The 14,678-nt window shown below is 51.0% G+C and overlaps 5 protein-coding genes across 5 annotated transcripts; 4 read left to right on the top strand and 1 right to left on the bottom strand.

The window, feature by feature from the left end:
• The first annotated feature begins 1,142 nt into the window (after positions 1-1,142).
• Positions 1,143-5,841, top strand: ime2 (serine/threonine-protein kinase). The gene is made up of 4 exons (XM_077804182.1): positions 1,143-1,489; positions 1,561-2,690; positions 2,761-3,504; positions 3,563-5,841. The coding sequence occupies exons 2-4, from the start codon at positions 2,523-2,525 to the stop codon at positions 4,979-4,981; spliced, it is 2,331 nt and encodes a 776-aa protein (XP_077660344.1). The 5' UTR covers positions 1,143-1,489; positions 1,561-2,522; the 3' UTR covers positions 4,982-5,841.
• A 123-nt stretch (positions 5,842-5,964) lies between these two features.
• Positions 5,965-7,500, top strand: AFUA_2G13130 (exosome non-catalytic core subunit RRP42; the record flags this gene model as incomplete). Its single annotated transcript, XM_750552.2, has 2 exons — positions 5,965-6,793; positions 6,883-7,500. The coding sequence occupies exons 1-2, from the start codon at positions 6,239-6,241 to the stop codon at positions 7,498-7,500; spliced, it is 1,173 nt and encodes a 390-aa protein (XP_755645.1). The 5' UTR covers positions 5,965-6,238.
• A 365-nt stretch (positions 7,501-7,865) lies between these two features.
• On the bottom strand, positions 7,866-8,853 carry AFUA_2G13120 (uncharacterized protein; the record flags this gene model as incomplete). The annotated part of the gene is made up of 2 exons (XM_750551.2): positions 8,334-8,853; positions 7,866-8,258 (listed from the first exon to the last, which is right to left on the bottom strand). The coding sequence occupies exons 1-2, from the start codon at positions 8,721-8,723 to the stop codon at positions 7,866-7,868; spliced, it is 783 nt and encodes a 260-aa protein (XP_755644.1). The 5' UTR covers positions 8,724-8,853.
• A 1,046-nt stretch (positions 8,854-9,899) lies between these two features.
• Positions 9,900-10,953, top strand: cycA (c-type cytochrome; the record flags this gene model as incomplete). The annotated part of the gene is made up of 5 exons (XM_750550.1): positions 9,900-10,021; positions 10,125-10,195; positions 10,321-10,352; positions 10,413-10,571; positions 10,630-10,953. The coding sequence occupies 5 exons, from the start codon at positions 9,900-9,902 to the stop codon at positions 10,951-10,953; spliced, it is 708 nt and encodes a 235-aa protein (XP_755643.1).
• A 1,579-nt stretch (positions 10,954-12,532) lies between these two features.
• On the top strand, positions 12,533-14,472 carry AFUA_2G13100 (uncharacterized protein; the record flags this gene model as incomplete). Its single annotated transcript, XM_750549.1, has 3 exons — positions 12,533-13,067; positions 13,142-13,885; positions 13,934-14,472. 3 exons carry the CDS (start codon positions 12,533-12,535, stop codon positions 14,470-14,472), a joined length of 1,818 nt encoding a protein of 605 aa, XP_755642.1.
• Positions 14,473-14,678: the final 206 nt, after the last annotated feature.

The following is a 14,678-nucleotide window of genomic DNA, read 5'->3' as shown; positions in this document are numbered from 1 at the left end:
TAATATATGGAGTAGGGCGAACCTTGAACGGAAATGAAAACGTGTGGCCCAACCCCTGGCCATACTGACTAGGGCCCTTTTAACGATCGTTAGAGGCGGAGACCAAGTGGAACTTTATCAGGGCTGGACTCTGAAGCCCTCCAGGGCGACGTTGCGTTAGTGACTTGGTAACTGATGACACTAAATAATCCCAGTCTACAGAGTAAACTCCAAGGCTCTGGAGGGCTCGCGGGTCATCAGTTCGTTTCCTTGCTGCATTGACACCCAAACCCGATGCGAACAAATTTTCTACCTAAATTCCGAGCTGGCCAACTCTTCTACTGGCCGGCCTGATTTTAGTATCTAGTAGCGATAATATTGATAAAGAGATGGTAAATGAAGTTTTCATCCAGGAAGACATGGTGGATATTGTTGATATTTGATACCCCTCCTCAGCTTGAACAAGAGCTGACCTCATGTTTGAAGCAGTGAGGTGGTGCTGTGTAAAAAAAATGAATATTTTTCACTAAACCAAAACTACATGGATCCATTCTGGTCCAAAACAACAGATTTTATTTGATGGAAAAATGGTCATTTAAAAAGTCACCCCACTACTCTTGTGTAATTTCGCTGTAACATTAGTTGCAAGTGTAAACATCCGTTGCTTTGTTGCTGAAAAGGCAAAACGCACTGTCGGCGGAGTACTGAATAAGATTACTTCTTGCCTTCACGCTGTGGCAATGTGATAGATGATAATTGATCAGTACTTTCAAGTAGTATTAAGTAGCTTTTTTTCCCTTCATTTCCATGTGAGAGGACCCTGAGTCCTCGGGACTTTCAAGTCTTTTGGGACTCTACTGAACAAACGGATTTATGTACTAAGAAGTTTTCATTGTTTACATGGCCTGGCAGTTGCCCTTTCATTCCGAGGCTAATCTGAGTGTTTCCTATTTGGGGTGCCGTCTACTCCGTACGGAGCAAAGTATCTGTGTGTATTCGATGTTGACTGTTTGATTATTCCGGCTGCGTATGATGAAACTCCTTTTTTATGAGTGGACCTCCGTTTTCTAACCATTCCTTTCTCGCTCAACACGGCCGCCAATATTGTCGGTATAATTCGATGATTTTTAACCACAGCAAATAATAATATTCTTGCTAAATATCAAGGTTTGTCATTTTTTCATATTTGGTTTGAGTGTTGAGGTGAACTCGGGAACAGAACCCAGGTAAGTTGTACGGATAGTAACCAAGGTACAGCGACTCGTACCAACCCCCAATCATAATACCAAATAATTCATCCATCATCAAAATTGATGCTGCTGCTTTACCCGTAGTATTATGGTTGTTATTATAGTCATGGATCGGGTGTTTTGCGCGTCTCTTGAATTGATAATAATTGTCTATCTCTTTTAACCATTTACACACGCTTCACATTATCATTATTATCTCTGGTACTCCGTACTCTGTACCCCCAGCCTCTTCTAACTCGCTTACATGCTACATGGCAGCAGTAAGTACATCTAAATCCTGACCTATAAACCCATCATCCGCTTTGTGTCTTACTTGCCATTGCTCCAAAAGAGAGAAAGAAGGCCAGAAGTGCCCGGGTTATTTGTCCAGGTCTTCAGCATCATCTTTCCCCTCCATCCTGCTTCAATATAATTCTGCCTGCAGCTCTGCATCATCATCGACATCAACATCAACATCATTGTTACCATTACACTGAATACAGTGTTTTCATCAACAGAGTTTCTGTGATCTGCGTGATTGATCCCCAAACCTGGTCCGTTGTCGACCGCTTCTTCAGTCCCCACGGCCCCATCCGAAGTCTCCTTAGTTCATACGAAGTACGTATTTAGTATTTTGGAGGCTTCGGGAGCTAGACTAACAGAGCTGTCACCGTGTCAGGGGCTGCTTTACTCTTCCTCTCTCACACAGTCACTCTCTCTCCTTTCCCCCAAGTCGCAATGGTAATTCTCACAAAGTTACACTCCCTCAAAAAGTCGGTATCCAATATTCTTTCTTCCTCTCGTTTAGCAGTTCCCACCCAAACGGGTCCGGTGTTGTCACTACAGTGATCACGGTCCAATCCTCCGGGTCTTCCATCTTCCTTCCAGATCTCCCTCTCCTCCACCTTCGCTTGAGCTACTACATAGTACAAAGATAGATGACCACCCCCTTTCCTCCCCTCCTTGTCCCAATCGATCATTTGTCCTGCATTCAATAATACATCTAACCAACCCCGCGCTCCCTTTAACTCGACTTTCCTTGTTTCCCCTTCCTCATAATCAATGGGATTGAACCATCTACTCCTCCACTCGCTCAAGCTGAACTTGATTGCATCGCAGATGATGAATACCTGCTTGATTTGAACCATCTCGCCGCCGAACTAAGGTCTTTATCATTTCTCGGAACACTGTGAAGGTTGTGATACCGTGAATGACACATAGAAACCTTGGACTCTCGCTATTGAACAAAGCCTGGCACAATCATCAGTCCGTCCTTTGATTCATCTGCTGGCAGAAGATATCAACAGAGTCAACATGACTATCAGCTACGACTACCCGTCACGGGTTCCTGCCACCACTTCAATGGCGACCCTCGAAGACAGATTCGAAGTCATCAAGGAGGTCGGTGATGGAAGCTTTGGCAGTGTCGCAGTTGCTCGTGTACGGACAGCCGGCTCCAATGTTGCCAGGAGAGGTACTATGGTAAGGAACCCACTTGCGGACGAGATCAGCCCGTCGGGGCATGGACCGACCCGTGCTGATATTATGCCAGGTTGCAATCAAGACTATGAAAAAGACCTTCGACTCTTTGGCCCCTTGCTTAGAGCTGCGTGAGGTCATTTTCCTACGGACTCTACCCGCCCATCCCCACCTTGTCCCAGCCCTCGACATCTTCCTTGATCCACTCTCCCGAAAACTCCATATCTGCATGGAATATATGGATGGCAACCTCTACCAACTAATGAAGTCCCGAGACCATAAATACTTGGAGGGCAAACACGTGAAGAGTATCCTCTACCAAATCCTGTCGGGTCTGGACCACATCCATGCTCACCACTTCTTCCACCGCGACATCAAACCCGAGAATATCCTGGTATCAACATCTGCTCCGAACGACTCAGCGTTCAGCCGCTATTCAAATCTTGTCACTCCCCCTTCCACTCCTCCAACTTACACGGTGAAGATTGCCGATTTTGGCCTTGCACGCGAAACTCATTCGAAATCGCCATACACGACATATGTCTCAACCAGGTGGTACCGCGCCCCTGAGGTTCTCCTGCGTGCGGGAGAATACTCTGCGCCTGTAGATATGTGGGCTGTTGGTGCCATGGCAGTTGAAATCGCGACCCTGAAGCCGTTGTTCCCTGGTGGCAACGAGGTTGACCAGGTCTGGCGCATATGTGAGATAATGGGCAGTCCTGGCAACTGGTACAGCAAGTCAGGCACCAAGCTGGGTGGTGGTGAGTGGAGGGAAGGCTCTCGCTTGGCTCAGAAGCTAGGGTTCACATTTCCAAAGGTACGGAGATTCGTCTTGGTCACGGAGCTCGAGAGAATTGCTAACGTCGGTCGAACAGATGGCGCCTCATTCTATGGAGAGCATCCTGCAGCCTCCTCACTGGCCTGCATCTTTGAGCCATTTCGTGACTTGGTGCCTGATGTGGGACCCTAAGAACAGACCAACTTCCACACAGGCATTGAATCACGAGTACTTCGCAGATGCTGTGGATCCTTTGCGGCCAAAATCTTCCACCTCGCGGCTGCTTGGCCGCAAACAGTCGGATAGGAGCTTCAGATCTCCCACTCCTCAGTCGAGCGACTCCCCCAGCGTGTCATCAAAGCCTTCATGGTTTAGAAGATCGCTGATTGGAAGATCGGAAAGCCCAGCCCCAGCTTTAGAAACTGACCAGGCTGTCCGACCGTCTGTTGTGTCGTACAACACTACACCCGATCTGCAAGCCAACAAGACCAGACCTGCTGCCGCTAAGCGCGCCACGTGGGCCAATGGGGCTCCTATGCCTATCCTCCCTTCAATCCGACCAGTCTCTCCCTTGTCTAATGCAGTTACAGCTCAGGCGAGCTCGACTCTTGCTCATGGTGGGGATAATGCCCAGTCCGGTGCTGCAAAAGCGAGCAAGAAGATTGGCCGACAACTGTCTCTGAACTCCCACGGTAATCACTATGCCGATGTTCACAGGCAAGAGGCAGAGCGAACGCTCAACGGAGCCGGGACTACGAACGCTACACTCAACCAGAAAGAGAGCTTCTTCTCTCACCTCCGCAAGAGGGCTCGCCGACTCTCCGGTCGCAACCAGGCCAATCTGGCGACCGATGATATCGAAGCCAACGCTGGCTGTATGCCGTGGTCAAACCGTTCTTCGCTCGCTTTGGACTCTGTGAATGCGGGAGATGCGAAGCAGAATTCCGACTTGAACGACTTGGACAGGGCTTTGCAGAATGTCAAGTACTCGCTGGACTCGGCCGCTCTCGGAAACGTCCCTGTCCAAATCACTTCGACGGGGGACGTCAGTAAGCGACAGTCCATGCCCCAGGGATCCATTCGGGCAATGACAGACAGCCCAGTCTCAACTAGTGGCACTCCCGGACCGATCTCGAGCCGGACAAGACGTGCGCTTCAGATGTCTTCTCATCCGGTTCACCGGTATGAAACCCCTGAAGAAGAGGACGAGCTCTTGGATGAGGTGTTGCATTCGGCAAGCAAGGCGGCTAGACGTTTGGCACAAGGCGAAACATTGTCGGATGCTTCCTCCAACTACAGTCGCCAAGCTCCGGGAAATGACGGCTCCCGTCCCTTGCCCAGCCCCTATCCCACTCCATCACCGTCGGCAAAGTGTGATGGTGTCTCGTTTGGTCAGCAAGACTCAACTCCATGCAGACGAGACGAGAAGATCGACCATGCCAGTTCCAATCGCCAATGGCCCACCCCGCCTTACGAGGAGCGGGACTGGATGAACACGACATCGTCCAATTTCTGACAGAGTCGACATGCAAATGATATCCTTGCAAGGTTAATTTTAATACTCCCTTCTTCCCTCTCGATTTCTGAAACTTGCATTTCCCAAAAATTAAAAAGAGGAAAAAACGAGGTCATAATGCGCATTACCGGCTATCCCACCGAGCACGGCGTACTGGGTTTGGTGTCTCCCTGTTCACATTTTATCATCGGAGTTCTTCTGTCTTCTTATTTACCCTTCTGCTCTGCATATTGTGTGCTTTTATCACTTGGTTGGTATCGGTCTCCCCCCTGGGCTTGGGGTGTTTTCACTGGTTCTTTTCGTTCTCATACCCCCAAAGGCCTTTTATAGATGGCAGGCCTCGCAACGCGTTCTCGGCATATCTTTTTTGTCTTCTTCTTTTACTATTTATATTTCGTGGCATCTGCTCCCTTGCTCTGATATACCCTGATACCGAACGCGCGAGTCGCGAGATCTACCATCACTTCCTATATATACACATATTCTCTCATCAGCCCTTGTTTTCTAGCGTTCAGATCTTTCCTTTGTCCACCACTCCTTCTCTTTATCACGTGTATATTCGTGTAACCTCTCGCCTGTCATTCCTTTCTGTTGCGCCCTAGGGAGGTTTTACGGCCGGTGTTGTCGAGTGAACCTTCCATTTTCTCCACTGTACAATTTGTTCCACCATTCCCTGAGTACGACGATGATAGTCGAAGCCCAAAGACCCTGTAATATAGTACCCATTTATCGACTGCAAGCCCTACCTTTATATATACATATATACACACCTAATGCAACAGACAACGAAGCTTTTGTTGTCATGTCAGTCCTTGAGAAGGAGTAGCTGTATACAGCATATCCTCAGCGATAGGGTAGACTGACTGGATGCATATGCCACGGACAAAGTAGGTAGAGAGGTTATGGAGTCGTCCGCGTCGGAATAACAATTGTCCGTTCTTCATCAGAATTTCCCGAAACAGTATTTCAGATATCATGGCCATCAATCTTTCTATTATAGTGTTGTATGAGACTTTCTGCGCCTAGTTCTCCTATGGACCTTTTTTTATTGATATCCTTTGCATAGCCCACAATTGCCTTCGCGCCCCACAGAGCCATTGAACGCCAGGATATCTCTACCCCGATTGCGTCCTTTTGTAGACGGCAGGCTCGACATTCTTTTCACAGTCACTAAAGAAAAACCAGATACGCAGTTCTCATCACGTCACTTGAATTCACAGTTCCTGATCTTTCCTTTCTGGAAATTTACAGCCCAGAATGTCGGCCCAGCGACAAGCCTCATCTGCCTCACAGACCCCACACCTCTCACCAGCAGAACTTTCCTACCTCTACACCTCGCTTGCGCTTCCCGACAGTCCCATTCGACCAGACGGGCGCTCTCCCACACAGTTCCGACCCTTAACAGCGGAGACCGACATCCTCCCGGGCACCAATGGCAGCGCGCGGGTCGGATTCGCAGACGGCACTCAAGCCATCGTCGGAGTGAAAGCGGAGGTGGAGAAGACAGCCCTGGCGGCAGATGCCCTGAAGGTCTCACAATTGTCATCGGGGGATGATTACACGGCTGATCAAGGCGCGGACGGCAAGGAAGGGATGGGCGCAGCGGGCGGGCACGAATCGTGGGTGCAGATCTCCATTGAGATTCCTGGTTTTCGGGACGATGATGCCTTGCCTGTTTTCCTGTCGGAGATGATGCGGGAGCCGCTGATTGAGTCGGTGTCAAGTGCGCAGGGAGGGGATGTGGAGATGGCTGGCGGTCTGAAGGGAAGGCTGGTCATTAACCGTCGGTGGCATTGGAGGTTGTATATTGATGTAAGGGACCTTTGCTGGACGGTGCATGTGGCTATGGCCGTGCGTTACCCGTTGCGTTGTCTTGCTTACTTTTGGTCTCCTCACTATAGGTTCTGCTGCTCTCGCAGCCTCTGTCATACCCACTTCCTTTACTCTCTCTGACGACGCACCTGGCGCTTTTGTCGACGCGACTGCCCAAACTGAAATCCAAGGGCGAAGAGGACCCGTTCTTCGACGATGATTGGAACGTAGCGGAATATCTCTACCCTCGTCAGAGCTCTGGGAATGCTACCACACCCTCACCTTCACAGTTCGTTCGACCTCCAGTGACGCTGCTGGTCATCTCTGTGGCCGATAACATCATCTTCGATCCCAGCAGGGAGGAGATTGCCGTTGCAGATACCGTCTTGGCCCTTTCAGTCAGCCGCGATGGCGAGACTGGTAGTCTGAAATTGATCTCTATGAGAACAATTGACCCTCCATCTCGTCTGACACAGCCGGGTGTGCCGAATTCGGAGAATGTCACTACGATAGGGTCTTCGGCTGCTGCAGAGGATGCTGCTATCCTGAGCCCTTCCACCGGCGAGGAGGAAGTTCCTGGAGTCTGGAAGCCTCGACGTGGCGGGGTTAAAAGAAGTACGATCGCGCGCATGGTGAAAGCGGTGCTGGAGAAGGGTGGTGTCGGCGAGGATGTACTAGAGGGACTAGAGGGAGTTTCCGTCGGTTGAGGCAATCATGCTTTGTGAATTGAAGAGAAGCTCTACGAAGCGCCCTCTGCGGGCTCAATGTGTATCAGTTGTCTGGTCCCCTCAAGTGGCCGGGCTAATTCGCTGTAGGTTAAGCGAACACAGACGGGCCTGCTGTGTGGGAGAACGGAGTCGGCACTTTAATAGAGACTAATAATCCAGATCTATGCCGGTCCTCTGGATACGAGACAGACGTGATGACCAGGAGATATATCATGACATGTACACATTTAGAACAATGCATGGGTAGACACAATGTCAAAAGCAATCATCATAGCAACCTAATATACAGCGCCGATCCGGGTTCCTAATGCACTGAACCCGTTCTCCATCCGTCCGACAACAGTCTACCAGATACCAAGCCACTTCTTGACAGGCCTCTTCTTCCCTTCCCAGTCAACGTATTCATCCGGGCCAACCGCAGGAATATCGACCGCGACCGGCGACTGATCATCAACCACTTCCGGGTTCTGTCTCTCAGTCTTCTCATTGGGCTCCTCCAACCCATGCGCAATCCGATACTGCCGCCTCTTCTCCGCATCCTCGACCCGCTTGAGGCGCTTCTCCCTCGTCTCCATCGAGGTATGCTGCACATGCATGCGGAAGACGGCAAGCGCCTGCCCGATGGTGTCGATCGGGTGAGTCAAGAGCGCAGACCACGGCGGCAGCAAGTGCGCGTACGGCGAGGAGTGCTTGAAGTTCGTGGTGAAGGTGAAAGTCGCCAGCGAGGTGAGGACGCCCTGAATGCCACAGTCATCAGCCATTGTCGCTATTGTCTCCAGTCAACGTAAGGTAAGGGGGCGGGAAAAACCAACCATAGCAATCCAGATATGAATCCACCGACTCGTCAGAAACTTGTACATGATCGTCCCCTCGGGCGGAAACATATTTGGGTACTTCCTGGTCTTCTGCTCCTCCTTCTCCTTCTCCGAAAGTCGCGGACCGGGGTAGTTGATCGGTCCGCTGACTACCCTGCCATTGCGGGTCGGCACCACCCGGCGCGCGGGATGCGAGGGAGGTCGGAACTTGTCTGGTTTGGCGAGCACGCGCGGTTTGCTGCCATCGTCTGATGAGGCGCACCGGCACAAGGAGGGCACTGTGGTTGCGAGGGTGGTCGGGTTGCGGCGACGGGTGAGGGCGTGCAAGGTTCGGGAGGAGGGTATCCCGCGAGGGAGGAGGAACTGGGGGATGGCTATGGGTGCCATTGTATATGGCAGGCGTAAGTGAGGGTCTTAAAGAGGGTATTTTGTGGCGAGGTGCATATACTTTGTGTTTTGATGCCTCATGTCCGCTACATTTCCGACTATATTTTTTTCTGTCAGCGCTGTTGATTTACAATCACGTGACTACGTAGAACACAGTAGCAGTTCTTGCCTCACGCTAAGACATTACTATTAGATGTTCCGCCACTGATAGGTTTAATTCTAGATCGGGTAGATACAAAATTACCGGAATGAGTATTATGTTCGCATGCATCGATCCAGGTCACTGGGATGTGTCGAGCCTGTATCGAAACGCCAGTAGTGTATCCCTTGACGCCTCATATTTCAGGCTATCAGTCCTATCGGACCACCAAAGCCGGCGGAGCGGAATTATTTCGAGAAGGGTCGGTGATTGATCTTAGCGGGCAAATGACGATGCTGCCATTTCCAACCCTACGGGACTGGTTCCGGCTGCTGCAACTGATGCAGAGCTGGTATGCTGGCCTCGTGCAACTCATGGAATTGCCTTTATCTACGTGGAGATTCAAGAAACATGGTGAGCGCATGTCATCTGTACCATAATCACATGCGTATGCGTTTTGATACGAAGTATTCCTCCCTATGCTGACTGAGGCTTAAAGGCGACTTCTGCTTCGGGAAACCTAAGTCTGAGCCTGCGATGAGATCATAGTCTACGCGATGTTGGCGATTGCCATTGGAAAGGCAAATCGCAATATGAAGGAATGTGGACGTTGAATCTGGATTTCGACACAGTTCAACTACTCATCTGTACTCAAAATTCAGAAACAGGATCCAATGCTTTATCCGTATCTTCTGTAGACGGTTTTAGGAAAATGATGCCATTGATGTAACACAGAGACAAAAAGTCCACACCGGGCATTTCTCATTGCGTGAATTGTGTCCCGACACCGCCCGTTTTCCGTTGAATCATCATGCATCTGATTGGCGGGTGTTCTGATCACGGGAGTTGCCGGGGGCAAAGCCGGCCGCAACAATCTACAAATTTCCGCCCGCAAGTTTTTCTCCCTGCCAGCTTGTTCCGTTTCTCCCCCAATTGATTCTCCAGGCTCTTTTTGGATTCCTCTGTATTCCAATTCACCTTGTACAAACACTTTTTCAATCTCATAATCTTCATCCACATCTACCTGTACATTCAAAATGGGCAAGGAGGAAGGTTTCGCTCCTGGTAAGCATACCTTGATCTTCCCTTTCTTGCAGTGTCCTCGTTTCACTCTAATTGGAACCTGCCATCATTCACTGCGAAACTGCGGCGTCTTCTCGTGTGTTCGCTTCAGAAGATGCCCAGTGAATGATGGCTGGATCTGGGGAGGAGAAGTGTGTTCGTACTTTCAGAACAACGTCCACTCTGGTAGCAAGGATCAGCTGGTATCGCAATCGTCGCATCTCGTCGTCACAGTTCAAAATTTTCTCAAACCGGTGTCTACCATTCCCACGTGCACACCCCAAGCAGAATGACGAGCTTTGATACCTTCTGTCTCCTCGCTACCATCGACATGCGCGAAGCCGAACTTGAAGCGGCGGAAAAGGCCCAGCAGATGGCTAACATTCGCGACTCCAGGTGACGCTAAGAAGGGTGCCAAGCTCTTCCAGGTGAGTACAGAACAAAAGCCATAGTTTCTTTTAGGACAGCGACTAAGATGCTCGCTCTAGACCCGTTGCGCTCAGTGCCACACTGTCGAGTCTGGCGGTCCCCACAAGGTTGGCCCCAACCTCCACGGTCTCTTCGGCCGTAAGACCGGTTCCGCCGAGGGATACGCCTACACCGACGCCAACAAGCAGGCCGGTGTTACCTGGGACGAGAACACTCTGGTATGTTTGTCATTTTCCATACTTGCCTGATATGAGCCATGCTAATGCGCCTCTGCAGTTCTCCTACCTTGAGAACCCCAAGAAGTTCATCCCCGGTACCAAGATGGCCTTCGGTGGTCTGAAGAAGGCCAAGGAAAGGAACGACCTGATCACGTATGTGTTTTTGTCGAAGACTCACTCTACCATGGTTGGCATTGCAGGCGCTAACTTTTTCTCTCCTACAGCTACCTCAAGGAGAACTGCTAAACATGTTCGCCCTGAAAAGTCACTTGTCTCTTCAACCTTGTCTGGGAAACTTTGTCGCGCCGATTCTCCTGTGGTAAAAGCAGATGCGCGGCACGTTCACCGGACACGGCATGTACTATACTACAACCTTGATTAAACGCAATAGACCTGATATTTTCTGTGTGCTGGAACATGGCGGATATCATAAAGTCATAGCGTGCAGAATTGTCCATTGTCCTTTTCCGATGGTTATGTCTTTACTTCGGATTTTGTGTATCATGACCGACCATAATGAATAAGAGATTCTCCTCTCATGATGACCCCCTGTGTTCTACCTCAGACTGTCGGTCCACGTGCGTCATCGCTCGTCACGTGTTGGTGTAGGTGCCTGCTGGCAAGGCGGATTTCCTGCCTTGCTGCCTGAAGGAAGTTACTCGTCCTAGTCTTCTGACTCTCTGGTCTTCCCCCAGCTTGCTGATGATTCGCGGATATTGACACCAAGTCCCAGGTATACACTTAGCTCCAGCAATCGTCAAGTGGAGTCAGACTCCGTCGCCTTTCCAAGCTCGTCTTGCTGTTCGCCCATCAACGGTTTGTGCCTCTCGCCAATACTACAGCCATCTGGTGGAATGATCCCTGCACCCATTACTCAGTCATTGTTCCCTGATTGGTCCGGTACGCAGGCCACGCTGTTCGTCTGGTCCAGCTCTGAGGATGTCCTGCTATGTACGGAGGACATCCACTCATGTGGTGGGCTCTAGACCAAAGCGTTTTAGGAGTGATACCTACAGTATGATGTTGCTATACTGGAGACTACGATAGCCCTGTACGGTACAGTACAGCTGGATCCATGGGCACATGACCCTCTGCTGGCTGGCATGATTGGTCCAGCCACCGTCTGCGCCCCCTCATCCTCGTGATGGACCAATCAGCACAAGGCAGACATGGCACCCATCCCCCTCCCTTTGGGTATGGTACCTAAGGTACCCGTACGGAGTTACCAGTGCAGTTATCAAGCAGCTTATCTGCCTTGATGAAAGTCGGGTACATCAGCCCAGGAACAGGAGCATATCTGAGATCGGATCCCCCCTCCTGTAACTTATCTAGGGTAGACTGCGATCAAAAAGTCTTGCAGACATACATTCCATACCAGAGATCCATCCATTCTTGTTGGCTGAAGTCCATCAGCGCGTCTTCACGTCTACGTACTGCTAACTAACGTGGGTGCTTCTACATCTTACAGAACAGAATTTCCCGGGGAATGTGCTGGTCCGTTTGATGCAAGCGCCTCCTGTTTGTATGTACCTCCCGGACCACCTACAGTACTTTGTCCCAGGCATCGACACGGCCAGTGAGTGACTTGTCGCTCTACAGTTAGTCAGAGTTAGCTACTCGGGTTTCGGGTCCTCAGGCATCAAGGCTTCCCCCCTCCCTCCACTGGAAACCTCGCGCAACGCATTCCCATGTCTTGCATCTTCCCGTTGCTGCTTCTTGCATTCGACTTACTAAACTCTTTACTTCTTATCCGAACTTCTGATTCTTTGCCTCGTCGTTCATTCCCGACAGCACATAGATCAGACCTCACTGGATCTTAGCGCGCTTGCGACTAACCCCCTCCTTCAAGCTATACAAATCCATCGCTGTCTCAGAGCTGCACCTCGAGTGGTCGCTTTGACAGCGCACTGACTGAAGTGGCTTTACAACTTCGCTTTAGATTGTGCGCAACGCCGTCCATCATGCTGGATGAGCTAGATAACGTGTTTGACGACCATCCGTCGCTGGATGCGTCACTAGAGGACTTTGAGAACAACAGCAATGCGCATCGCTCTCCCGTATTCGGCCTCCCCTCGCAGCATTCTGGGTTTCGCTCAGAGGAGTCGGAATGTGAGGAAGAGGATACCACTCCGAACGGTGAGCGCTGGTCGCCTCCAGGCTTCCGCAGATATGATTACGTTCAAGGTAGCGGGTGGTATCGCCATCAACCTTATGTGCGGAAAGGCGAGAACGATCGGCCGGTGCTGAAACCGACCGTGGGAGTCAGCCCGTCGCTGTCGCGCGAGGCTAGCCCACAGTATGAAGATGCGATCGAGACCCCATTGGTGAAGAAACGCAGCGAGTCGGCCGACACGGGGGATGCGACCATCGCTGCCAACGTACCGTTACCTGCTGATACGCCACTCAAGGGACGGTCCCCGAGTCCCTCTCCGGCGCTCAGGGCAAGCCCCGCGGACGAAGGATTGGACTTTGGACCGGAGAATAACTTGAGCAATTGTAGGCTCTATCTTGGTTTGCCCCCTTGACCAGCAAGCTGGCACGGGATACTAATAGGTGGACATTCTCTCAAGATATCCGGTTTGCTGTGCGCGCAGAAGTCCAGCATCGCGAACCATTTGTCGCATTCTTTAGTTACTTGCGGTCCAAGTTCGACAGGATCACTAGTTCCAAATCCAACACCACACTGTCCATTCTAATTGCGCTTCTGTCCATCGCATTCATGCGCGCATTGTTCTTGCCTAGTCTCCCTCAATCGATTCCAGATCTGGTGAAATTGTCAAGCTTTGCGCGATCGTTTGAGCCTCTCATATACTACTCTGAGAATGGAGTACAGCAGATTGGAACGCTGCAGGAGACCGGTGTTGCTGTCTGGGATCTGAGTGAATCCGTCCGCGGTACCAATATGACCAGCGCGCCGATCATTGTGCGCCAGCTAGACGAACTGTCCGAGTCTCTGAAAACATTGTCGCTGGAGCTAACGCGCTTTTTCGCCAATGTCGACTCCGATGTCGACTCTATTCTGATAGTCATGGACTGGGCCAAAAGAGAGCTGGAGACTTTATCGTCGCAACCTCCAAGTTCTCTGCCGTCCATTGTCCTCGACAATGTGCATGATCTCTTATCACGACTAGGTACGCTGGAGCGGACAGACACTCCAAGCGGTGAGGCAACCAGCAGCCAGCTGACAACCACCCCAACCACATTTGGCCGCGTCGTGACGGCCGTATTGGGTCAGACTTCCGCCCAGCGCACACAGGCCACTCTCATGCGAACCTTCACGGAATTCCTATCCGTGCTTGAAGAGTCGATCAATAGTGAATTGACCCATTCCACTGCGCTATTTGCCCTCTTTGAATCCATAGATCGCCAATTTCTCAATCTGCAGCGTACCGTTGTGCGCGAGTCAGACGCCCAAGAACGTGCCGAGGGGGAGATGCTGAGCTCCCTATGGACTCGAGTTCTCGGTCCTGATGCCGCTATGGTTCGTAAATATGAGAAGAACAAGCGCCTGTTAGCCAATGTGCGCAGCCGCACTGTCGCCAACAAGCATCTCCTGATGGATCACCGCGGCCGTCTTTTGACACTGAAGGTCAACTTGGAGACCCTGCGACGAAAGCTGGTCAGTCCCCTTGTCCGCCGAAATGATTCGGTGAGCTTTGTTGGTGCTGTCGAGGGAGGCAGCGGGCGCAGTCACGGACGGATGCTCGGGCCGGTCGAAGCGGTCATTGAAGGCCAGATCCGCGGGTTGGAGAGTACATACGATTACCTCCGATCTGTCCGAGAAAAGCAGAAAGCCAAACTCATGGAAATGGTATATGGAAGCGGTCGCAAAATCCCATCACCGTCAATGTTACCGGACGGATCGGACGATCTAGGGTCAGATACCATTGAAGGGGTCTGAACGCCGCCAGAGGAGGGTTGCAAGGGGTTACCCTTACCGTTTCCCCGTTCACACATCCATCATCTTACGTCTGTTGTTCTCCTCTCCTCTCGTCCCTTGGCTTAGTCGTTTAGTCATCACGGCGTTTTTTATCTCGTCGCTGCAAGCGATTCGCTCGGCGTTCTCGGTCGATTACTACCTAGACATCGGGCGTCATGATTAGTATC

The sequence above is a fragment of the Aspergillus fumigatus genome, chromosome 2 (assembly GCF_000002655.1).
Source record: "Aspergillus fumigatus Af293 chromosome 2, whole genome shotgun sequence".
NCBI classification, from domain to species: Eukaryota; Fungi; Ascomycota; class Eurotiomycetes; order Eurotiales; family Aspergillaceae; genus Aspergillus; species Aspergillus fumigatus.
Note: the sequence above shows the minus strand (reverse complement) of the source record. Positions and strands in the feature narration are given on the sequence as shown.

Bases quoted from the DNA above. Each gene is read 5' to 3' on its own strand.
- ime2 (XM_077804182.1), top strand. From the start codon at position 2,523: ATGACTATCAGCTACGACTACCCGTCACGGGTTCCTGCCACCACTTCA. The intron at 2,691-2,760 runs GTAAGGAACCCA...ATATTATGCCAG, and splicing joins TTGCCAGGAGAGGTACTATG to GTTGCAATCAAGACTATGAA. The intron at 3,505-3,562 runs GTACGGAGATTC...TCGGTCGAACAG, and splicing joins TAGGGTTCACATTTCCAAAG to ATGGCGCCTCATTCTATGGA.